At 41.5% G+C, this 24,824-nt stretch overlaps 1 protein-coding gene across 3 annotated transcripts; it reads right to left on the bottom strand.

Annotated features, from left to right (window-relative positions):
• Positions 1-9,292: 9,292 nt before the first annotated feature.
• Positions 9,293-24,714, bottom strand: YTHDF1 (YTH N6-methyladenosine RNA binding protein 1). 3 transcript variants are annotated; one of them, XR_003570997.1, is made up of 5 exons: positions 24,332-24,714; positions 23,932-23,956; positions 22,429-22,508; positions 12,831-18,347; positions 9,293-10,821 (listed from the first exon to the last, which is right to left on the bottom strand). XR_003570997.1 is itself a non-coding variant. In XM_027881607.1 (5 exons), the coding sequence occupies exons 1-4, from the start codon at positions 24,356-24,358 to the stop codon at positions 16,776-16,778; spliced, it is 1,704 nt and encodes a 567-aa protein (XP_027737408.1). In that variant the 5' UTR covers positions 24,359-24,714; the 3' UTR covers positions 9,293-10,821; positions 16,748-16,775. The 3 variants fall into 3 exon arrangements, 2 of the variants coding, with proteins under 2 accessions (XP_027737408.1, XP_027737409.1); XM_027881607.1 differs by having other exon boundaries at positions 16,748-18,347; XM_027881608.1 differs by having other exon boundaries at positions 16,824-18,347.
• Positions 24,715-24,824: the final 110 nt, after the last annotated feature.

The raw sequence follows: 24,824 nt of genomic DNA, 5'->3' as shown, positions 1-24,824 counted from the left end.
CACTCGCTCTCCATCCCAGCAGAGGCTGCGGGAATCTGCCGCAACCTGCGGGAACCAGCAGCCGATGCGGGATGCAAAGCAGGCGCTGGATTACTGCTCTGTGTCAGAAGACGCGTGCATGGTTCCTTCCCTGCATACCCTGGCCCCTCTCTCGATCCTCAAGGGCTCAGGTCCCTTCTCTCACAGGCACCAATTCTGGATGCCAAGGGCTGCTACTTCCACGGGCACGCCGGATGTTGGCCCGGAGCTCGTTTCTGAAATGACAGCGCTGGAAGTGTGCAAGCAGCAAACACTTTCCCTGCTGGTCTGCAAACTACCGCTGTGACAAAGCAGAGCATCTGAAGCCCTTCCTCCTGTAAGGGTGGAAGGTTACAGCCTCCACCCAACTCATTTCCACAGGCTTCCCAGCTGAGAGACACACGGACATGCTCCTTCTCCATCCCCAGAGGCAGCACAAGTCTCCTATTCCCCAGCCTTGCCCTTCCCAAGTTAACCCAGCTTCCAGGGAGAAGGGATGTTTCCTTAGCACTTCACTGCACAGGGGTAACCTCCAGCCTTCTCCCACCACCTCAGTCCAGGAAAACTCGTCCCCCTTCCCATATGGAAATGCCAGCTGATGTAGAGAGGTTAATGTTTTGTGCAAAGCAGTGATCAGGGGCTTGCTTGCAGCTGCTGAGCTTGATTTTAGCTGTTGCACAAACCCTTCCCACCCAAGGCTCCCCCTTTTCCCAGCTCAAGGCACAGTTAGACAGCCAGTCAGTCATCTACACCACCAAATCCTGATGCAAAACCCTGCCTCTGGAAGCCTGTCATTTCACAGCTAAATTCAGGTGCAGACCCCAGAGACAGAAAAAGCTTTTGGCATCGTTACAGGAAAAGATCTAGAAGTGCAGTAGGAAGTTACATCCCAATTAGCTTCACATCAACGGCGGGGTAAAGCATTACAAAGCATTTAAAAGATCAAATGCAAAAGCACAGCTGGAGTAATAGGGACCAGGGTGATTTCAGCAAGGAACAGTTGTGGTTAATCTGATGGGGCTCTTTGAGGCTGTAAATGTTACAGCAGCCAAAGGGGAGGCAACAGGCAGAGCACAATTAGGTTTGCAGCTTGCAGTGGACAGGGCTGTGCAAAAGAAGCTAATGACTGAGATGGGGAGTCCCAGAATAAGTGGATGTGCTGCGGCTTAATGCTCTGGAAATTGCCCAGAAACAAAGATGCAAGCAGGAAGGGATTAATGGAAACCTTCTATGTCAGAAGGAAATTATTCTCAGGATGGAGCAACACAGGCAGCTTGTCTGGAGCAGAACAAAAGGTAGGGAGGTAAGACAGAGAGCTTCCTAGGGCAGGGGGCACATTTCAGTCCTGAACATCATATTCTACGACCCCTCATGCCCCAAACAAACAATTCCCTTCTATATTTTCCAGACAGAGCCGCTGGGATTTTGCCTTTTTTTTTTTTTTTTTTTTTTCCATCACTTTCTTCTGCTCTAACGCTGTTCGGTTTGTTGGGGGATTTTGTTTGTGGGTTTTTTGGGGTTTTCTTTTGTTCTCAGAGGGTTTTGTTTGTTTTGGCTTTTTTAAAAAACAAAATCAGGAACTTATTCCAGAACAAACCATGCCAGCAGCATGCACAGGCCCCATCTAGGAGGGGATGGAAAAATCCATGGCTGTGATCACAGCCCGTGCTTGGAAGCCCAAGCATGAGCTACGTCAGATGGTGCCAACTGGGAGTTCCACTCCCCATATCCTTGGAGATAGTCAAAGCTCTGACTAGCTCCCTTTAGCCCTTCTAACTGAGCTCTGCTGATGGCCACCAAAATGGCAATGCTGTCAACTACATCAGCAATGACCAGATTAGCACCAGGGAGATGATCAGGGTCTCTGCATTGGGTTTCTTGGCAGGCAGATCGCTATTACATTTCCTCCAGCTTTGCTAATTCTGATCCTTTACCCTCCACTAGCCGTGCAGCCTGGGGTGTAAATCCAATCACTGAAATAAGGTATTTGGGGTTTTTACAGTAAGGGGGTTCAATTAAAGGGCAGGATTTTAACAGGGAGGGGAGCAGCCCTCCATAACAGAGCTCGTGTTGTAAGCCAGTGTTACTACTAGAGAAGAGATAACTCTGAATAAAATCCTTATCTTATCAGAGCTTTTACACTGTCAGAGAATTGCAGAGCTTCCCATACTCATTGCTTTTTTTTAATTTATCTCATAGTTCTTGCAGAACCCCCTTGTTATGGGGGGGGCTGCAACCACCCACCACGGGATGTGCTTTTACAGCATGGGCAGCTGGGCAGGCACCACACCAGACCACCTGTCTGACAAAACCTGTGAAAAAGGGGCTGCTTTCCCTGGTCTGTGTCTCTGAGAACAGTCCCTGATGTACACCGAGCCTTCCAGACCTCCTCCCTCCTCTGCTATTTTATTTCATTGTTAATCATCCCACTTTTCTCTTTGTTAGCATCATTAATACCTTTAATGCACTCTTATAAAAAGCACGGTGAGATTGCCAGCTAGTGGAAATCAGCAGTGTCTGGGGCTGTGCCAATTCCCTTCAGCTCAGACTCACAGTGATAGTTACCACCTTTCTATTAGCGTGAAGAAAAAGCCATCGCTATTTCTCCATGCACCTCTCTTCTTGGAAGCAAATACATATGTGTGTATACAAACCTATCAGTAATGTACACACTCATATACATAAAGCCACTATATAGAAGAAAACTTCCAGTGTTTACTCCAGAGTGTGATTTATTTGAAAAACTAATGGCTTATTATGTGCACAATGTTCTTATTCTACCGAGGATGAAAAGTGCCTTGGAGAATGAAGTCTGAGAACTAACTGAATTGGAAATGATGACATTAGATCACGAAAAAAATCCATTTTAACTATCCAGGACTCTGAGGCTCCTGTTTGTACAACATTTCCTGTGGGCAGAGGTGCCAGAGAGGCACTGCCTCTAAATCTCCTTTTCTATGTGATGTGATGGCTCTTGCAGCTAATCTTTCAAACAGACTGAAGGTGCAGTCACCAGGCTAGAGATGCTTTCTTGCCTCTGGACAAACCTTACCAGACTGACTAATGGCACAGCTGGGTTCCTGGGAATAATTCAAACACCTTTTTACTGTTCCTTGAGCAACAACTGGGGGATGCTGCAACACTCACAAGCCTCTCAGGAAAGGCCATGTGGGCTTCTCACTGCAGGTGTGCTGGGGAAGCTGATGGCCAAGGCATAGGGAAAGATTGTTCCTTACCAGAATGACAGGTTAAAACTAGGAATTCCTGTTTCTTGTCAGAGGAAACAAAGAAATATTACAGTTTTAATGTTTTAGTTGTAATTTCTGTTTTACAGAGGTCGAATATATAAAACTGGGGGACACAGCTGATCCTCCTGTCTTTCCATTCATCTATAACATAGCCATGCCCTCACACTTTACAAAACAAATAAGAACAAAAATCACAGGATGGCTTTCACAGTTGCCACCTTCCCCCCACTGGGCTTTGCTCAGGTTTCTCCTCCCTGGCCCCCACTGTGCTTTCTGCTCGCCCTGCAGAACCGAGGGGGAGTCTCTCATGCTCCACTCGCAGAACAAGCTCTCTCCAGGCTTCTGACTCCTAAAGACCTCCAGGCTCAGAGTATTTCTGAATGGAAAACTGCATCTGCTCACTGCCTGAAACATCACAAAAGCGCAGCTTTGCAAATGCCCTGTATGTGTTTACTTACCCTCTTCAATACCTCCATGGGCCCACCCTGCAGAGCATCAGCCCATCAGGAGCAGGTGAGAAGGAAAGGGGCTGCGTGTTCTCTGGAGTCATAACACAGGTCACACTCTCCAGAGCAGATGATGATCGTGTTTCTGAGGATGGTTACGCCTCACAAAGCACTCTCATTTCACCAGGAGGCTTTTGGAATTTAACAGGAGGAACCTCTGTGCAATTTGTGATCTGCAGGTTCATATCCTTGCTTGTATTTGTTATTTAAAACAAACTCTAATGGATTAATAATTCTTAAAAACCTGTCTAAAGATCAGCCTGTCTGCTGCTCTTTTATGCATACTCTCCTTTTTACCTTCCACTGTCATGTTCTTTGAAATAACTGAATTAGCAACAAGCAGTGTTTTCTCATCCTCAGCAAGGTCAGTAAGTTCAGGAAAAATCTGAAATGATACCTGGCTCATAAAATTTCCCTTCTTCCCCATCTAGTATTTTACTCACTATAGGCAGATTACATTTCCCATGGGAGCTCATTAGTGCTGCTCTTTGCTCAGCATCAGGAAATCTTTTGGAGTTCTCTTTACTCCCAGCTGATAAAAATTGCTTTTTGTTTCCTCTCCCGACTTACTGCCCATCGCTCCCCAGTCCTGAAGTGGCATTTCGAGAAAGACAAAGCTTTTGGACCAAAAAAAACCCACCCCCCTTCCATCCTTCTAACCTTGCTGCTGCTGCTGAAGGAACGAGCTGTCAAGATCAGCGACCCAAGCACGCAGCCAAGGCGCAGGGAAAGATTGTTCCTTTACCAGACTAACAAGTTAAAACCAGGAATTCTCCTTCCTTGTCACAGCTAACAAAGAGTTATTGCAGTTATAATGTTTTAGTTGTGATTTCTGTTTTACAGAGGTCAAATACATAAAGCTAGAGGAGACACAGCCTCCCTCGCCCTCACTTTTAAAATGCTGCACTCCAGAGTGATACAAGGCACGGCTACACCTCCTTAATTGGTTCTTTTGTTCCAAATCTCTGTTGGCTGATCTGGCATTAGTGAGGAAAGCGTAAGTCCCTGAACACTGTGAAATATCCAGCTTAGTTAAGCAGGTACTACATATAAAAACCAAGGCACAACAACACTGAATCTGGTGTGATTAAGTGTCTGACCACCCGAGTGCTGCCAACAGTTGTTTCAGTACACTCACAATTTAGAATTTTGATTTAAAGGCTGATCCTAAAGTTTTGCAGCATGGGGACCGAAAAGGGTAAAATATGACAAAAATTCACACAACTTGCCAGTGGCTTAAGGCAGAAAACCTGCTTTGGTATCTCAGAATCTAATACTGTCCCAGAAATCAACATTCTACAAATTTTACAAACTTCTACGAAATAGATTTATATCAGAAAAAAAAAAAAAATTCATGCTCACCAACAGAGTGAGGAAGCCAAAGAATCTCCGTAAATCCCCAGACCTTCCAAACCCCACTCTTTCCCGAATGTGCCGATTATCCAAAAGTTTCACCCCAAAGAGGGTGAAGAAGAAACCACTCAAAACTTCAAACTTGGCAAGTCTGGGCTCACTACACAGTCATTAATTAGACAATGACTTGCCATCCAGGTGTAGACAATAATCTGATTCGTTGCTTCTTTAGCCTAAGGACTCCCACCCCCTCAAGGTTTCACTGGAATTCCACTAAATACTAAAAGTGTTTTCAGCTGCAAGAATCCCAACGTTCAGTTTCTCTGCCACCAAAGTGCTTTGAGCTGAAACACGTCGTTACAGAGAACCAAGAGCAGCAGGAACACGTCCCACGACATCAGTGATTTCTGACTTTTCAGGAGGGTTTGCAGATCCCTAACTTCCAGGGAGGTGCAGAGCTGTCCTAGAGAGTTAAATGTTACCAATAATCAACTTGCTCAAGTCATAATTTGCAGACCCACAGAGCAGGGCGCAGAAATCAAAGCAGACATAAATGATGAAAAAAGCTCCCTATATAAATTGATGTATCATTTAGTGATAAAAAATTTACTTTTTTCCTATTCTCACCCCACAGATGGTGAGGGGGAAAAATAAACAAGGAGGTTGCTTGCAGTATGTATTGCTGCCCAAGGCAATGCATTAATAATCTAAAAATACCTGGAGAATGTATATTTGGTAAAACAAGTATTTACACCTCTTTCCCACTGTCTTCATTACTGAAACCACAGAAAAACACCAGAACCTACTGATTTAGCAGCAGTTGGACATTAGAAATGCATTTGGTGAAGACTTTACTGACTGTCTGTTGTCATGGTAACATCCCAGGTAAAAATAATTTCCTGAATAACTTATAAACAGACAGATGGCATAAAACCTCCTACGCTCTCCAAATTGAAGGAGATTCAGTAAAAGACAGTCAAAGACAGTGTTGATGCCAGTTCTGTGAAGTCCTGCATGTTGAAGAAGGCACATCTCCAAGGTCTTGCTTGTGCTGGCAGTAACTCACCTCAGAACATGAATAAGAGGGAGATCAGGGACATCACAGGAAGTGAAATGATGGGACACAAGTCAAGTCAGCACTGGTGTGTAGGCTTTCCCAAGAGAAAATAAAATGATGACCCTATATAAAATAAGGAAATTAATCCTGTACCATAACAGGGAACAAAAGCTTTTCTTGGAATCAATGAAGCCCTGCCCTGCTTGTCCTCTGACAAGGAAATGAGAAACTTCACAGACTGCCCTCACACTGCACATGCAACACACATCACTGCATCAGCAATATGCAATTTGAAAGCTGCTTCTTCTTCTTTTTTTTTTTTTTTTTTTTTTTTTTTTTTTTTTTTTTTTTTTTTTTTTTTTTTTTTTTTTTTTTTTTTTTTTTTTTTTTTTTTTTTTTTTTTTTTTTTTTTTTTTTTTCAACATAAGCTTTCCAAAGACAGGAAAGCTGCAAAGTCAGTAACATTCATGCCCAGGACAATCCCCTTCACCCTTACCTTGGGACAAAGCACCAGTACATGTGAACTGGAAGTTGTGCTCAGGATGATGTCACCTATGAAACAGCCCATTGGACTGAACCACGTTCCTCGTGAAATCCAAAATCTCCCTCTGCCAAGTCACACCCCAATTAAGTCATTTCAACATTCTGACTCAACTCTCTTAATTCTAAAAATAGGCTAAACAAGAGCTGTTCCTTCTCAAAGGAGCTGTGGACAAGGCAGGGATCACAGAAACAGCCCCAGCCACGCTCGCACTGTTCTTGGGCAGGATCACAAATTCCAATTAAAAACCTGCACTTTCCCAGAAATAGTGAACAGCTTTCTCCTGAAATGAGCAGATGCTGAGCAGTGTTGTCAGAGAAAGCCAGAGCTTTTTCCAAAGGAAACAGATTGTTCAACATAGAGAATTCAAAGTAGCTGAGAGCCCAAAAAAAGGAGCATTAGATCAAAACACACTTCCCCCCATTAGATACTGTTTGTGCTTCATTTTTGCATTTATCTGCTATTTTAACTAAGCTTCCCTTGCTCCTCAGTTACTTTTCTCAGTAAGTGCACAAGAAAAGAGCAGTAGCACTACAACAATTGTTTTTCTTTTGATAGTTTTGTGCTATCTCTGCCTACAAGTTTTTCAATGGCCACATTTACTGGAATTTCCATCTTCTCTGGCCAAATAAACCCCCTCATTATTAAAGACAGAAAGCAAAGACACACTGTCACAACCTGCCCATGCTCTCTAGTGCACCTTGGTCAGTCGAACGCCAATAAATACCACTCTCTTCTTCACTGAGATCTCACTAACATCTTTGAGTAAATTAATACCTTGCAGTTCTCCAAAGGAAAATAAAGTATTTTGTGAAGAAACACTCATATCTTTTAGTATCTGTATTTTTCTAGTATTGTAAAGGGTGAAGAGTGAAAAAGCAGAATTTTAAACTTTAAATTCCCCATTTCCATCTCCCAAGAATGAGTGAGGTAAAAAAAACAAACACCAAAGTCTGGCCTTATGATGTGTTATGGTAGAGAAGTAATCTTGAATAAGAACTTATTTTTGTCTCCCTGTTCCTGCCCTAATATCTCAGGGTAGCTTTACTTTGATCATCTTTTCTGCAGGCTTAAGTCACTTAAAACCATCATTCACAGCAACACACACAATCTCCATAAAGGTGAGTTATTTAGCACTATTACTTTTGGTGTCACTACCTGCAAATTTCCCCCAGCAATTTAAGTTCACAGGCTCAGAGCAGTGCAATGTGCTGCCATCACCAACCAGCAAGTGAACTAGACAAACAATTTCATTTAACTCTGTAACCAGCATTTGGTGCTACCAGCTCCATTTGGCTTAGAAGTGGAAGGCAGCAGTGCTACTGTCACACCCAAACTCTAAAAACATCAAGCAAGTCATTTAAGGAGCGAATTTACGCACAATTCCAAAACCATGCAGGCACGTTCCTTTAGAACTCTTACTTGGACTAAATAAAGAATAAGCAAGATCTGTGACATGAAGTATTCCAAAAGAGACACTGGAAGAATGCTTCTTCCCCCTCACAGTGTAATTTGAACACTGCCACCCAAAAAAAAAAAAGAAGCGAGTCATCTCTTGAAATTGCAACGGCAGGGGATTGAAAATCAGAAGGACCAGCAGCCAGTTCGGTTATCTGAGCACCCAACGTGGTCGTAACGAAAGGGATTATTTTACCCACTGTTAAATCGTCTCCCACTTAAATCAGATAGTGCTGTACCACACCGCGGCATCAGGCAGGAATCCCTGCATGCTGAAGCTGTTATAAATGTTTTTTGTTACCCACAAAGCCTGACAGCTGAAACTTTCTGCTTCCTTTAATACAGTCAAACCAGTTTCAGCTAAAGGCTCCCAGTTTGTTGTATTTTTTTCTGTTTGGTTTTTTTTTTTCTTTTTAGTATTATCTGAAGTCTATGGGTATATCACTGCAGAGATTCTTTTGATCTGAAAAAAAAAAAAAAAACCAATAAAGTTGTGCAACTAACTTTCCTCTTCAGGGTCCAGATAGAGCCAAGTTCTTTTTGGCTCTGGAATCACCAGTGTAAGTGTTCTGACACAATAGCTGAAACTAACAGCAGGTGCTTTTATTAGATGGCAACATGTTTATAAAATGCAGTATTGCTTCAATAAGTCAGTTAAAAAAAGATATCAAGCCAAATTACTAAAGTTAGAGCTGGCAAATGCAGCCAACTGCTGGAAAAGATACTGGTCAGAGCTTTACTTGGATTTGAGAAGTTCTTTTCTCACCCTGGTGACCCCGTGGCTGTGCTGCTGCCTCCTGAAGGCTGCAGGACAACTTCCAATCCTTTCTTCAGCTTCTCTACCATACAAGGAGAAAGGGAAGCACAAGTGACAGCCACTGGACACGCACACAGTTCCTTGGAGGAACAGGAACAGGCAAAGCAGTTAAATGTTCCCTACAGTCCTGCAAAACCCTTCTGAAACCATCAGGTGAGCTGAGAGCAAACACCTGAGTTGTGCACCATCAAACCACTTCTCAGGTTATACATAACTCACCAGTCAGCATAAAGGGTGATTGGAACAGAGGAAGACAACTGAAAGCAGGGAAAAAAATGAAAATGACATCAAAGCTTGCTAAATATGTATTGTTTATTAAGGCTTGTATTCTCCTAGAGGAAAAAGTTAATCTGATGCTGTCCATTACCCCTTACAGGCAGTAACAGTCCAGAGACAAGAGTTATACGTTCTAAATACAAGTCTAAATGATACAGATTAAACTTTATTTAAATTGGAGGTCCTTTTGGAGTAAATAGTATTCAGAAGATACTTGCTTTCTAATATAGTAAAAGATCCTCTACAATAAACACGTGCAGATTCAGTGTGCTAGAGCAGCGGACATGAGCACCATTTCCATGCTTAATTGGAACTCCAGTTGGTGACAGGTTCTCCGACGGTCCCCTCACTCCACAAAAACATGACAGCAAATTCATTTTCTTAAAACAGGTTTTTTTACTCATCCAACAGAAAAAAAAAAAAAAATTAGACATACACACTGTCAATTTTAAACATCTGAGGCATAATCCATCATATTATCCGTACTATTAGTTCCTACGTTAAAGCTCAGCATTATTGGTATAAAAACTTTAAATGGCATTAGGATTTGGGGGGGGGGGTGGGAGGGAGTAATGAAGGGAAGGATTAAAAATGATCTGCAAGTTAACTAATAACACCTGAAAGCTGAAACAGGTTTAAACACATTGTTTAAAACCCCTGCAATGTCGATAGCATCACATTATTATTTAATTAAGCTACAAAAACCGTAAAGCAGAATTATGGCTGAGAGAAAGCATCTCGCTCACCCTCGGCAGGATATGGAATAACAGATGCACACTGAAGCACTGGTTAACAGAATGTGAAAGGGAAATATTTTTCCAGAGAAACAATTTCACTGACAATTTGATTTCCTACTAGACAGAAAAAACCAACATGGCGCATCAGCAGTTTTAAAAGTGTAATTGTACAGATAAATAAAGAGGCAGAGCAGCTGCACAAAGTGATCAGAAATTTAGGTTAGTTTTTTTTTTTTTTTCCATTTCAAAATTCTGAAGTGCAGTATCTTTAGAGGTTTTTCAAATGACAAAAAAAAAATAAAATCAATGCATGGTTTCTTACTTCTGCCATGAAGAAAAGGGTTTGGGAGGAGGATAAAGGAAGATTTGTCATGTATTTTCCATAATCTCTATATCTGGCTAGGAACATAATTTGTGCCAAAATAAAGTCTTTGGGAAGCACTGACACTTTAGTATGCTCATGTATAGGTCCACATTAGGTTAATATAACTGTTTATCAACTTAAAAAAATAAAAACAGACACACCTTTATTAATGATTTCTACAGAATTTTACATAGAAAAAAAAAGATACAAATTAATGCAGATCCATTTGGGCAAAAATAAACTACAATGTACTTAAAGATGTGACAACTTAATTTCCCCTGCACGAGAAGATATATTGGAGCTGAAAGCTTTAGTTTGTCCTGATGCCAGGATACAGCACCAGTTATACTTAATTTTGTTTCTCATAGTCGAATTTAATATCAGTTCTAGTATATATATCAAACTGTATATGTTTATTCTTATTGTTTGTTTCGATTCTGACGTTCCTGCAAAGAGAAAAAAGTTAAGATTTTAGTCAAATGAACAAGCAAAAAGTTTTTAGTAGTTTTAACAGCACTAAGGTGATCCCAGAAAATTATACACTTAAAACAACGCTGCTACATTTTATAAATATATTGTTTATACCCAACAAGCCCAAGGACTTGATAACTTAATGTTTAGTGCAGCCTCAAGTGGAACATATGAATGAATACCTGCACAGCCACTTCAAACCAACAGCAGATGAATGTCACTGAGAGAAGGATATGAAATATCAACACTCCTGAAGAGAAAAAGAATCTGCAATATTCTACTTTCTGGATTATTTTAGCTACTGCAGTAGTAGCACAACCAATACATGAGCAGAAAGCAGATGGCAGATTAGTGAACTCCACAGAACCGGGATAATTTTGAAGCACTCAAATGACTTTGGAGTTTAGTCACACTCAGTGAAAGCAGGGATTTCAGCTGTCTAGAAATTCTAATTCTTCCTAGCTGCTCAACTATTCTGGGAGGCACTGGGAAATACTTGAGAAGTCTGGGGAAAAAATATATCAGGTAGAAGACAAGTTATGTGCTTTTGCACGGTCTGATAAAACCCATCACGGCTGGACTGAACCACCCAAGAGTGTCCCAAACCATTCCAGTACAGCAGCTGGGAAGATCTCTGAGCCTCTCTCAAAAGGTTCTGCCAATCACAAATCCTGAAAACAGATAAAGGCCATCTAAAGGAAACAGCACCTGCAGATTAATCTTCAGCTAAGTGAGTCTGTGCTCTCCCAGCAGCAAACAGGGAGGCCTTTGGAGCAGTGTCTGCACAAGGATTACAAAGACACACCGAGAGTGCCTGAACAAAACCAGGGGGCACTTGTTCACTGTTTCAGGAGCCCCACAAGCTGCAGAAGATGCTGCAGACAGCAAGACAAAACCAGGCTGCTGTTTCCTTTAGTCCTGTGCATTCTCAAGCTCAGGGACCATCTCAGGTAGACTGAACAGAAAGGGCCTGGCTCTCCCCTTTCCCACTCCACCCCAACGCTGTTTCCAACAGACTGTACACAGCTCTGCAAATGCATCAGTATGGCACCAAGTCCTATCTCAAGCCAGAAAATTGTGAACCAGCCCAAGCAGCAACAACAGCCAACTCCTAAACTAACGCCTTGTTTTGTGGAATCTTTCTGTATAAAATTCCTCTCAGAATTGTTTCTGTTGCGATATAAAACTTACTTGAAAATATGCCAAACATAAATGTAACAGACTGCATTTGCTGCTTCAGCTGGCCACAGCATAAAAATCAGAAGAGATTTTTAAAAAAGGGAATATATTGATTTCTGCCTCCAGGCAGAATATTAATGTTTCAATATTCATAATAAAATTAAATCAACAAGGACCAGTATGAATTCTTAATCTATGATTTAAGACAGAAGTAAGAAACAGCAAAACTGTTTTACCCAATCAACAGAACAGACTGTGTAAAGTGGTAGAATTAATTTTAAAAATCTATATTCCTCCTGTCTTTTAACTGCTGACTATGATGAACTGTCAATGAAAGACATTTCTTAGTGGCAAAGCATCAGAACGTGTTGAATGTTCTTAATAAAAGGAGCTTATGTCTGCCTGACATTTCAAACAAAAGGTAGTTAGAAAGAATCTAGACTGAATCATATCAGCTCACTTTCAGGCTTCAAAAAAAAGTAATTGTTCCATCCTACTTCCATTTCTAAGGTGGCACATCCCCTTTAACTCTCCTGCCCTGCCATGCTCAGGAGCCCATCCTTTCCCACTGACACCTTATGTAACTTCTGTTTATAGTTTTCTGTGTAGTCATCCACTGACCCTCATAATTCGACTTGCTTTAAAAATTAAAGGTTTCCATTCTTATGGACTAGTCCCACATAAACCTGAGACTTCTACCTGGTACCTAAAAGTATGCTCATGGCATTCAGACACTCAGCTCAGGCTTTATAATTAAAGTAAAAAGTGCTATTTACTGAGCAAGTTCTCAAGCAGTTCCTCCTACCTTGCTGCTTTGCTTTCTCTCTTGGGGGCTAATCTGAGTCTTCCTCTTTACAATTGTCTGAAACCACATAAACTGACGCAACAATTCTTCGTGCTCTTGAGCATGGCTGCTTTTTAGAAGCTCTACCTCTCAAATTCTCTTCCTTACTGCTATTTAAGCACTTACTGCAAGCAAGAACAAACAGTTTTGTGAGCAACTACCAAAGCTTTGCTCATTTTGGTTCTGAAGATCCGGAGCCTTCACAGTTTCTCTTCTCCAGTGGAGTTCTCTGGTATCTCACAGGAGAGCTCCTGTTGCATTTCTCCTTCGGGACACTAATGTATATGATCTTCAGACACAGGGAAAATGGGTTTTCACAAAACTTGCAGGAGTTTCCATCTTGGAGACACTCAATCCTGTCAAACTTCTGTTCTCTTCACCTCAGTCTAAAATATCTTCACCCTTCCTACTAAACTTAGTCAAAGTCAATAGGATCAAAGTGTTCATCTTCAGACACAAACATACAGATGTTTTCTTTATATTAGGAACAGAGTATTAATCTTATAATATAAATGTTTTTTAGCTAGAGCTTTGGAGGAAGGACAATATTCCATCCTTAAAAGTTCTGTGTCAATGAGTGTGTTCACAGAAAGCTCACTGAGAGGGATCACAGTGCTAGAAGAAAGTGAGTATTTCCAATTGCCAATGTGGACCAGCCAACACTTTTCAGTATTTAACCACCTAAAGCAGAACTGGTAATCTTGGTGATTCAGGAGCTTTCTGAGGCTGTGCAGCTCTTCCAACACAACACCAAGGAGCAGACCTTGGAACAGCTGAGTGCCTTGACCCAGATCTGAGGTGACAGCAGTGCAGCCCAGTACAGAACTGTGACCACGTGCTTAGGTACAGACCTGTGAGGACCAGCTGCTGACAGCTGATCTGTCACCTGCCCTACCATGAGATGTAAATAAAAATACCAAAACCTACAAGAAGTTTATTGCCTTTACAAGCCTTTTAACTTTGCAAGACAGACTTAACTTTGTTAAGAGTGTGCAAGCACGTTTTTAGGGACTGTTAACAATTAACACATTATACTGTATTTCTATTGAAGAAGCTCTCTATGTCACAACTCTTTTACATTTTCAGAGCATGAGTTTAATCATGGAAGTTGCTCTTTGTGGACAATGTAACAGCCCTGGAACTGACTGAAAAGGGCAGGGAGGGTCAGGAGAGATTTCAGGCCGCTCACTGTTTTGCTATTTCATTCCAGATCCCGATATCTTTCTATTACTCCTCTCCCAGGTTCTGGGTCAACAGACTGGGCTTAAATATTTTATTCCTATGGCAAATCAAAAGCTGGACTTACATCCCAGCACGAACAAATCTCCCCTCAGTTCCAGATGCCGCAATACTGGTACTGGTGATGGATCTTTGGCACTTTAATGAATTTCATCCGGCACTGCCCCTGCCAAACCCTCATTTGCTGACTGGGCACTAACACAGAGGTTCCTGCTCAGGTAAATTCACACACACTGGGGCTGGCTCTGGACATCAGCTATGGAAATGCTGGTTAGCAACACACTGGAACCATCTACAGAACTGAAACGCCAGTGCACTGCACTGATTACGTTATTGTTCCCTATAAAATATTTTGTATAACTGACATTGTAGCATTCAAGTGCTCCCTGTGCAGACTTTTAAGAATTCTTGCCCTTCGTAATCATGACAGTGGGGAAACAGAGGCACAAAATTTCAACAAGTAATTAATTTTACAGTTAAACAGAGTATAATGAATAAAACTAGTAATCTGAGAATCAATTAAGATGGCACATATACAACCAACCATCTGAAAATGTCAATTAGGTCATAAGACACCTTAACTGCAATAAGATTGTTCAAAAATTACTGTGATAGGAACGTTAACTTTGTTTAACAGCAAGGCTTTACATTCAATAGCACAAACTTCTCAATGATAAGGACTTAAAGAGTGTGTGTATATCCTGCAAAAAAACTCTTCTAGTAATCAGCTGGACTTCTAAAATTCATTTAGTCAATGAAGGGGAAAAATACTGACTTTCCAGACAACAGTTTTAGAGAATGCAACCTGAAAAGCAGCATCTTAAGTTTTTCATTCCCTCCCTGCTGATCTGCTTTCCCTCTCTAGCACTCTTACCTTCCTCGCTGTACTTTGCTGTCTCATTTTTTAAGCTATTTGGAGGTATCTAAGAAATATTAAATTAAGACTTCATAGTTTATTTTGTGACTGTGTCATACAAGCTAGAGCCTCGGTTTTAAATGAGGAAGAAAAATGGATTATTTTGAGAAAATGATCTTGTTGTATAGCAAGAAGTGGCTTGGTAAGAAATTGTTTCAGCATTAGAACTGAAAGTGGGAATTAGCTGTGTTTATTAAACAAACCCTAAATGGGATCAGGCCTCTGAGCTACTACACAGTCAAGGAATTTCAGTGCTCAGCATGCCACCATCAGGATCTTCCTCAGGCCAGTAAGTTATCTGTGCAAGGGCAGATCTCTCACTCCTTAAACATACACAGCTTCTCCCCTCCAGACTTGGCAGCAAATCACAGGGAGACTCAGCATTAAAACCCAAACCAATCACACCCCTCTACACCATAAACACTGCACAGAGGAGCCCAGCCCACCTCCTTTAGTCAAGACTCTCTCCTGTGTAAGTGAACCTCTCCAAGACACAGGTTGCATTAAATACTGAATTGCTGATTGTCTACTGAAGGAATGAGGTGTTCAAGTAAAGGCTTTTTGGTTTTACCTTGTGAAACCCCACGGGGAGTACACAAGAAAAACTTCCCGTTTTAAGCTCTCCTTCCCTGCTGTGCTGAGGTCAGCGATGCACATCCATCACAGCCAGGAAAAAGTTCAGCTAAAAAGTTTTTAAGATGCTGAACTGATTTTCTCTCATACTTTAAAGGTACATTATATGAAGACAGTTGAAAGCAATTTTAAAGGGCAATAAAGTTTAAAATGGTAATCTTAAAATTTAAGCTGCAGGAACATGCATTAAGTCCTTGCTTTAAAAACATCTTGAAGCAAGTGTAAACTGCACTAAACTAAACCTGTCAAACAAATGCTGTATCTGCAGTGCTATACAAAAAAGGTCTGTGAAACACTATCAACATCAAGCAAATTTAAGTGTTACTTAGGGAGTAACTACACATCCCAACACCTATTATTTTGTCAGGCCATTACTTCTAGAGTGCCTAATTAGAGAAAGGCATTCTTGAAGCTGAGGTCATGGGATGGAGAGGGACAGAGGTTTCTCGCGGTAGACTTTCAGCCATGAAAGTGTATGGAAAGTTTTACTACACTCTCCCAGTTACTGCCCAAACTTCTCTTACTAAGGCTTCACTCAAAACTTCAAGAATTAGTAGACAGATTAAACCTGGGAACTGAAAACCTTTATTTATCCAAATAATACATGTGACTTCAGCAGCAGAAATGCAATCTTTCTAGCACTATTCCAGCAATTTTATGCAACTCTTTCTTTTCCAGAGAGATCAACTGAACAAACAAAATCAGGTTTCTTGCTTTTAAAGGTGATGTACACATTTCAAATACCAGTACAGGTATCAATTCTGATATCCCAGTTCCAGTCAAACAGTGTTAAAACACCTCATAGTTAAGGCAAAAAACTTAAGTGGCAATCACTGGCAGAATCCAATTCTGCAACAGAAACTATTTTCTAGTTTATTAACCATTTTAAGATAAAAAAATAAATCAAACTCCAATAAACAGGACATAAAGTCCTTTACCTGCATTACTGCTTAGGTTTCTGCTTTGAAACTCATTAGCTATGAAACTTTTCACAGACAGATTTGCATCAGGTTTTTTTTTTTTTTTTTGTGTTGTTAAACACACACGAAACCATCGAGACATATTAAAGACATTTCAAATTCCTACTTACATTTTTCCACCATAGCAGCCTTCACATTTCATTTTCCCCATATCTGTGTATAAAATAAATTTTTTAATAAGTTTACCTTCCGCACCACCTCCTCCTCTTCCTGGCGCTTTTCATAATGAGAAAAGTCATCAAAGATGGAGGTCGTGTGCTTGTAAGTTGCAATAATTTTAAGCACTTGTTTTGCTTTTTCTAAGGGCACCTCCTGTGTATCACGGGAGTTTGTAACGGGTTTGTTGTCATTGTTCTCCAGCCTGATGTGTCGCAGTTGGTTGTTGGGCACATCCTTCACAAAGATCCACTTGACGTCAAATTTCCCCTTCCACTTGTCCTGAGACCAGACACCCGCACTGGTGCCGTAGTCCACAGGTGATTTCATCTCTGCTACTCCACAGAAGTGTCCACTGCCATTGACACTGAACAGCAAGTAGACGGGACCCTTGCTGTTCATGGAGCGAAAAGCGCTGTCCAGGCGTTTGTTGCCGTGTTCCGTACTACACCAAATAGAATACTTAATGGAACGATGAATATCATCCTCAGAATAGCTCTTTATTATGAACACACGTCCATTTTTAAGGTTCCACTCGAAATCTTTAGGGTTATAGCTGTGAGCAGCTTTCAGTTTTTCCAGGACGGGATGGGACTCTCCGCTGGGGACGGGGTTGGGCTGGGTGCTGCCAGCTGAGCTGCTGTCGGTACCAGTTCCTCCGCTTTGGCCAAAAGCTGCGTTTCTGTTGCGAGGAGCCACCCAGCGATTTTGGGGCGGCTGCTGAGGGGCCTGATACTGCGGCTGAGTCAATGGAGGAGGCTGAGTTGGAACAGGCTGAACAATCGGTTGCTGTGGCTGCGGAACAGACTGAGGAGAAGGTATCTGTTGGGGGGCAGGAACTTTTGCCACAGGACCCTTATTGTCCCAAGTACCTATGTCCATGTTATGCTTTATAGGGGGGGGAGGCAACGCTCCTCCGATTACAGGTCCAGTTTTTGTTTTCATTTTAGGCTGTGGTTTCGCAGGCTTGCTGGCAATAGCAGCCCAAGAGGTTGGTTTAGATACTGGCAAGTTTACATTAGATCCATTACCAGAGAGGGCACCTGTCATCCCGGCACTGTTAACAACAGAACCTACTGTTTTCACCGCAGAAGTTGTAACATCTCCACCAATCTTAAGTCCAACCATTCCCTGTTCAATACTGTTCATTCCAGGAGCTTTATTTAAGGTATCATTATGAAATCCTGTTTGTCCATCCACAATGGTACCACCCAGTGAGCTGGGTGGGTAGCTGTAACTGCTCCCATATGCTGAACTTTGGGTCTGCTGTCCTTGGGACCCGCTCGTTCCCCAAGCTGAGAAGGCAGGATTTTCAGGGAAAAAGTTAAACCGGTGTTGATAGATATTATTTCCCAGACCCCCAGGCTGTCCAAAAACAGCATCGTGCATAAAATGATGATCTCCGTTACTGAGCTGTCCATAGGTGGTGAGATAGGGGATAGGAGGATCTCCTCCTGTAGACCATGGTGCTTCACTGAGAGAATAGGGGAACCCAATAGATGGTGGATAATAACTGGACAGATAAGGATCAGTCATTGATGGATAGCTACTGTTCTGTTAAAGAAAAAAGAATGTCACCAGATAAATAAACCCTTCATTTATAAGCAGCCATAACACTGTTCATCACCAAACAGAAAAGAAAAATAAGAGGCAAGGTAATGTAATTCCTGATTGCAGATCTTAGTTCACACTCCAAGAAAGATTTAGGGCTAAAATGGAATATCTGGGCATTTATAATACACCCCAGAACTAGCGGCTCACAGATTCTGAAACCATGTAATCTTAGTTACAAAACTCAAGGTTCTTTAGTAGTTAATATCCCAAAGGATTCCAGGCAACTTATCCAGCTATATTTTTTAGCTCACAGAACTAAGGATATTTAGCATTTCTACACTGCTACACTAGCTTAATATGACAACACATATAACATATTACAATCCTCATTATGGAGATGTTTTGAGGGACCAGCAGTCTCCAACAAGCAAAAAACATACCTCAAGGGGTAAACCTATTTGTTTTTGTGACACACAGGAGCACAGTGAGACCACACACACGCCAAATTTGCTACAGGCAGACTTAAGAACTACCAACTGAGATTAAGGTGACTGGTGCACCAGAGGCAAACACATCCAAAGACGGCACATGACATGTGCCATCCAAACTGTCGGGAGGAAGACCCTCTCCAGTCTTTTTTATAAATCTCTTCATCCCTCAGGAGTCAAGTTACAACTGTGCAGGAGTGTTTCTGACTGTCCTTCCAAACAGGCCATCTCTCCCACTCCATGAAATAAGAGATGGAATGATTAAAACCAACAGACCCCTCTGAAACTTCCTCCCTTTCAACTGTTTCTAAACCAAGCCGAGAAACCCTTCCTTCCACTAACTCTTCTGCTGGCACCTGATTTTGAAGCATCCACTATGATTCTCGTATTCAAAAGAATAAAGCCAGAATATTCTAAAGTAGGTTTTATTCCTCTTCAAATAAACTTTGCAGCATATGCACTGGAGACCTTCCAAACTGACACTCTAACTGTAATTACCAGTGAGGGGGAGGGAAGGTCAACATCTCCTGTTAATGAGTCAAACAGTAGCTCGCCTTTCCTTACTCATAAAGGCTATTTTAAGAAGGGAAACTCTTCTTTCAAACTGAGAGATTTCAAACTTTAAAAAAAAAAAAAAAAATGTATCTGCAAAATTAGCAAAGCTGGACCGGAACTTCAGTCATTTTTCCAAACATCTGATTATTTCTCAGTTTTTTTAAAAAATGAAGTAAAGAACTCCTTGCTGAGTTAAAGTCTAATACCCAACTGATACAGAATCATTTTTACTGCTCATTTTTCAATGACTCCTTTTCATGACACCCCAAAGCCAGAGTAATTCAATATCCCTACATTCTGTACACAGATGGATACCATAATATGCCTCCAAGACTTTCCTATGGTACTGAAAACACTTCTGAGATTTAAACAGCCTAAATTCAATGTTATTGATTGTAAAAAATGATCTCTATCACTGCTCATGCTGCCTTTATTTAGGTGCAAATCCTATCACTAACAAGAGATACAGAAATCATCTGCCTGTGAGATGATGCTCAAATACACTGAATTTTCCGAGACTCACAAGCTAAAAGAATCAATATTTACCATATCAAAACATTTTTCTGAAAGACTTTGACATTGATGTGTGTTACATTTGAAAGTGTCAGTATAAGAAAAAATGAAAAACAAATGTAGGTGAAAGGGAGGAGACATCTGTAGTTCTCTGAGATACTTATGTTCATATATTCTACAGATTTAGAACTCAGGACCAAAAAGAATAAGCCTAGAGAAAAGCAGGTGTTTTGTCCTAAAAATATTTATGCTAAAGGATTCTAGACAATTCCTGTGACTGTCATCTCCTGTCACACAGCCTGTAAAGTCTCCACAAGGATTCTAGCAAGATTAAAGGAAAGTTTCAGCAGGCATCCTTACCAAACATTCCATCTATTTGGATTGGCTTTATGCCAGAGCTTGTAAAAGAAACCCTGACAAAAGTCCTTCCCTGCAACAGCAGAACATTTATTTCAACAAACTTATCCTTGACCTTTCTGCACCCTTCCTTATTTTTTTTATCAAAGCCACCACCAAACAAAACCAACCAAGCAACCCAAGCATTCTGTTAATTAGGAAGGGAATCTCCTTTCCCCCAAAGGATGCTACTTGCTAGTGATTCCCGGTTCCATATGACTAATCTCTTGATCCTGAATGACTTTGGGTAGAAGATGCTTTTCTTGCCGGGTGTAAATTTGTGTATCAATAGTCTACTTGACTCAGTTCCCTCTGCTCTTGAAAGTGCTTTTAGTGTGCTTTATAACAAAAAGCTATCACATCCCTGCATTAACTACTGCTACTTGGAGCCTAGAACTTTTATAGTAAGAAAAGAAGGCACTATTCAGATGCAATTTTCAACAGAAAGATCACAGACAATTATATTTTATTTGCCTTCACAGCATGCTCACACTTGTTTTAAAGATTAATTTGTGTTTTGAAAAGATGAAATTAATACAATATTACCAAGTTAGAGTTGATGGCTGATGTCAAAAAGACTGTTGTGTCAGTTGGGGCTTTAACTTCTTACGTCTTTTTAAAAATATCCAACTGTTTTCAAATCTCTTTTTTCTAAGTTGTTAGCGTCTTCCAGTAATTGTTAAGGGCTGAATAAATCTGACTGGGTAACTAGATAATAAAGCTTTGTTCAGCAACATGGTTGTCTTCTGTACAAAATCTCACAGTCCTAATTAATGCCACTGTCACTTTCCACTTAAAATTGTAAGAGGACCTACACAATTGTTTCTTGTAGCACGCCAACTTCTCACTGCAGCAGAAATAAATCGCTCAGTGGAGCTGCACTTTGGTAAAGAAAACTTTTATTGTAATTATGGAAATTCTAACAGCCGTAGCAATTTTTCTATTTAAACCTAATAACTGGGCTGTTGACAGCAAAGACAAGTTTTCTAGAATTAAACTGTAATAGATGGCTCTACTTCTTTTTTTCTATGTGAAATGTTCAGTGTATTTCGCATTAGAAAACATAGCTTGGTTTAAATTACACACAAGTGTGATGAAGAGGAATTTCAAAGAAACAGAGGAAAGTGAAAACTCAAATTTATTTTAAAATTAGGGTTGCATTAAAAAAATAAAATTTTATTTCCTTTTTTCCCCCAAAAAAAATTTTCTGCTTTTATACCTTCAACAGGATGTTAATTCCAGAGGAGGGAACGCTTCCCATTAAATTAACTTTGTCTAAGCCTGGTGAACATGTCTATGCTGCAAGCAAGCTCAGTGATGTCATCCTTATTAACACTGGCATCTATCAGTTCCAGGATGAATTATGAATTTCCTTTTTAAAATGTAACAGCCTTTCCATCAAGAAATAATCATGTAGTTCTGAAAAGTATCTCTCTCTGAAAGGCTATTTCATACTTAATGAAAACTTTTTGCTTCTCCAGTTTCTTTACAGTTTGTTAACTTTGACGATTTGAAAGTTAAGTCAAAAACTACCTCAATCAGAAGATATTTTCAATTATAACTGTATTTCATTAATGAATGTTAATTTAATGTACATTATAATGACAGTTTGCACTATACTACCTTACTCGGAAGTAACACATCTTTAATTCTTAAGATATTTCAGAGAATATAGAAGAATATTTGCTGAAGTGTAAAAAGTGGGACAACTCTACAGACTAGCTAGAGAGCATCAAAACCAAACTTCAGCTACATTAATTTCCAGAATTATATAAATAATAGAAATCAGGAGAGCCCACAAGCAGAACTTTCAGACTTCCACATGCAACTCATCTATCAAAGTCTGTCCCAGTCCAGCCTTATCAATAACCTGCAATGTGAGGAGCAATCAGCTCCAACTACTTGGAGCATTAACTTCGTTTTCACTTGTGGCCATCTGGACCTGCAGAGTAATATTAGCTTTGGGAGCACAAATGCTGGTTGTATCACCAAGTAACACAATATGCTGTCATTTCTTTTTCCATTTCTATTTAAGGAATTTGCTCCCTCCACACAATCCTATGAATTGAGTGCCAACAGCATGCCTAAGTTTAAAAAAAAAAAACAAACTAAGTTAAAAATACACTAACCTGATTTGACTGCCCGGAAAGGTAAGGTTCAAAATCGCTGTCATGAACTGTGTCCTTCTGATGTAACGAACCATTTTGTACTACAAGAAAAGGGTTACAACAGATTATAACACCATGAGCAGCATTTCAGGAATGACTTCCACCCTGTGTTGCTTTATGAAAGGCCATATTTCTTCTTCAAAGCATGAGGACTCATAAAACCAGGGGATGATTTTTTTTTTCCTCCCCGAACTCTTTACAGTACTGCTTATAAAACTAAGTTTAAGTAAATTAAAAAAAACCCACAAAACTCTATAGTTGAGAGCAAGTAGAAAACTCATGTGAATTAACTCCAAACAAAAAGTAATTATTAAGAAGAATTTTGTGAAAAATATTGGGAAACAACATCTATTGTTCTGGTCCATAATCAGAACACTCAAACTCACAGTTCTCCCAGCATGTTATTCACTGCTTAAGCTGGTTAAAATAAGATGATGTGAGGTTACATTTAAGTATGAAATGATGACTGCTAAGTGCTTTGATATCCTGATATTTTCAGGAAAACTTAAGTTTCAGCGTTCTCATCTGTAAAACAGAGATATTTGCCATAATCAAAGTCCTACTTCAGCATAAATGACTGTCTGAAGAAAAGCATCCAAAACCCATTACTGAAAGATATACAAACCCAAAACTGCTATTAGGTCCCTCCAAATTACTTCATATGTTTCCTTAAATTTAAGAAAACAACACTACATCAAATAGAACTTTTAGCAAAAAAAGTTTAGGAATTTATCAGGATATTTCTGCAAAGTTTTTAATGAAGAGTAGAGGTAAAAGAGTGTTTACAAACACAGGAAATGGTGTCAAACTTTCTGCAACTGGAAGCAGACGAACTTTTAAGGCAGGTTAAGATCTATTAAAAAGCGTTTATGAGTTGAACATCGCTAGTTTCTAAGCCTGAGAAGTAATACACTTATTAGCAATCAGAGGAACGATTAAGGTATTTCCTCAGATGACTGGTTATTAAATTTAACTTCAAATAAAGCACAGGAGTTATGAGAAAGCCTATTATCCCACTCGAGGTTAACTACCTTTTATTTAAAATCCCTTAAATGGTTAAGTTTGTAGGCTTATGTCAATACCTCAGCCAACAGCAGAGCAGCAACAGAACTGCATTCACAGAGCAAGAAGAGAGTGTGAAAAAGTATGTAAATATATATATATTGTACAGAGACATCCTCGTGGCTTTATGAAGGAATCTGCTTTACCTTCAGGAAATGAAGAGCATTATTTAGTATCAACACACAGTTCTTCCCCCTGCAAGCTCAGCAACGTTAAGTGGGATGCAAGCAAGCTGGATGAATGGCAGTTTACCTTATTTTGGAAAGAAAGCACATATTCCCTCGTTCCCAAATGTTTTCCATACAGATTAAGAGTGATACATTTCTGCTCCCCTACAGCTACCTGTGTAATCGATCTATTACAGTAACAATTTAAGCGACCAGATCTCGGCACGATCCTCACCTTTATTATCCTGTCCCTTCGGTCTCTGGGAAGCCACGGCACATGATTAAAGGAGGGGAAGAGGGAAGGGAAATAATAAAAAAAAAAAAAGTTAATTTTAGAAACATTGTCACACAGTCACCGCAAAACACACGCACAGCGCACGAGGACGGAGAAGAGGCTCATAAAAACTGCCAAGAGCATCTCGGGGTTTGCTGGAGCAGCGTGTTCCACGTACCGCCCAGCACCGGCCCTCCTGAGAAATGGCCCCGGCTCTGGGCAGGCGGCGGGACCGCGCCGAGCCCTCGGGGGAAGCTGAGAGCCACCGAGCTCCAAGGCCGCCCGCCGGGAGAAGAAAAGCCACCCGGGGCCTCCCGGCCGCCGCAGGCCCGGGAACCCCCCGGGCCCGCCGCTCACTCACCTGAGGGTCAACGCTTGTGGCAGACATAATTCATGCACGGGGCCGCCGTGGTTCAGCAGAGAGAGCGCCGGGCAGGGCCGCGGGGCTGCGGGGCCTGGCGGGGCCGAGGGGCGGCGGCGGCGCCTCCTCTCCCCTCAGGCGGCGGCCGGGCGGGGAAGGGGCCGGGGCCGAGGGAGAGGGAGGGAAAGGGGCCGCCTGGCGCCTGCTCGGGGCGGCTCCCCGGGGGCGGCGGCAGTGCTCGGGCGGTGCCGCGGCTCGGCGGTGCTCGGGCGGTGCCGGCCCGTGCCTCACATGCCCGCGGCCCGGGCCTGGGGCCGCTCCGAGCGGGGGCAGCGGCGGCCGCCGAGTCCAATGGCGGCGGGCGCCGGGCTGCGGTGACGTCAGCGCCGAGCGCGCGCGGGGCGCGCCGGGAGCGCACGGGCGGCGATGGCGGGGGGAAGGCGCGCGCGGGGCGGCGGCGCCTCTGCGCGTGCGCGGGGCGGGGGGCGCTGAG

The sequence above is a fragment of the Empidonax traillii genome, unplaced genomic scaffold (genome assembly GCF_003031625.1).
Source record: "Empidonax traillii isolate 1590-97213 ecotype Southwest subspecies unplaced genomic scaffold, ASM303162v1 scaffold91:size2966241, whole genome shotgun sequence".
Lineage (NCBI taxonomy): Eukaryota > Metazoa > Chordata > Aves > Passeriformes > Tyrannidae > Empidonax > Empidonax traillii.
Note: the sequence above shows the minus strand (reverse complement) of the source record. Positions and strands in the feature narration are given on the sequence as shown.

Coding starts and splice junctions, on each gene's coding strand:
- YTHDF1 (XM_027881607.1), bottom strand. CDS start 24,358: ATGTCTGCCACAAGCGTTGACCCTCAG. Junction 23,957..24,331: donor CCACAAGCGTTGACCCTCAG/GTGAGTGAGCGG, acceptor GTGGCTTCCCAG/AGACCGAAGGGACAGGATAA. Junction 18,348..22,428: donor TTTCCGGGCAGTCAAATCAG/GTTAGTGTATTT, acceptor TTTCTTTAACAG/AACAGTAGCTATCCATCAAT.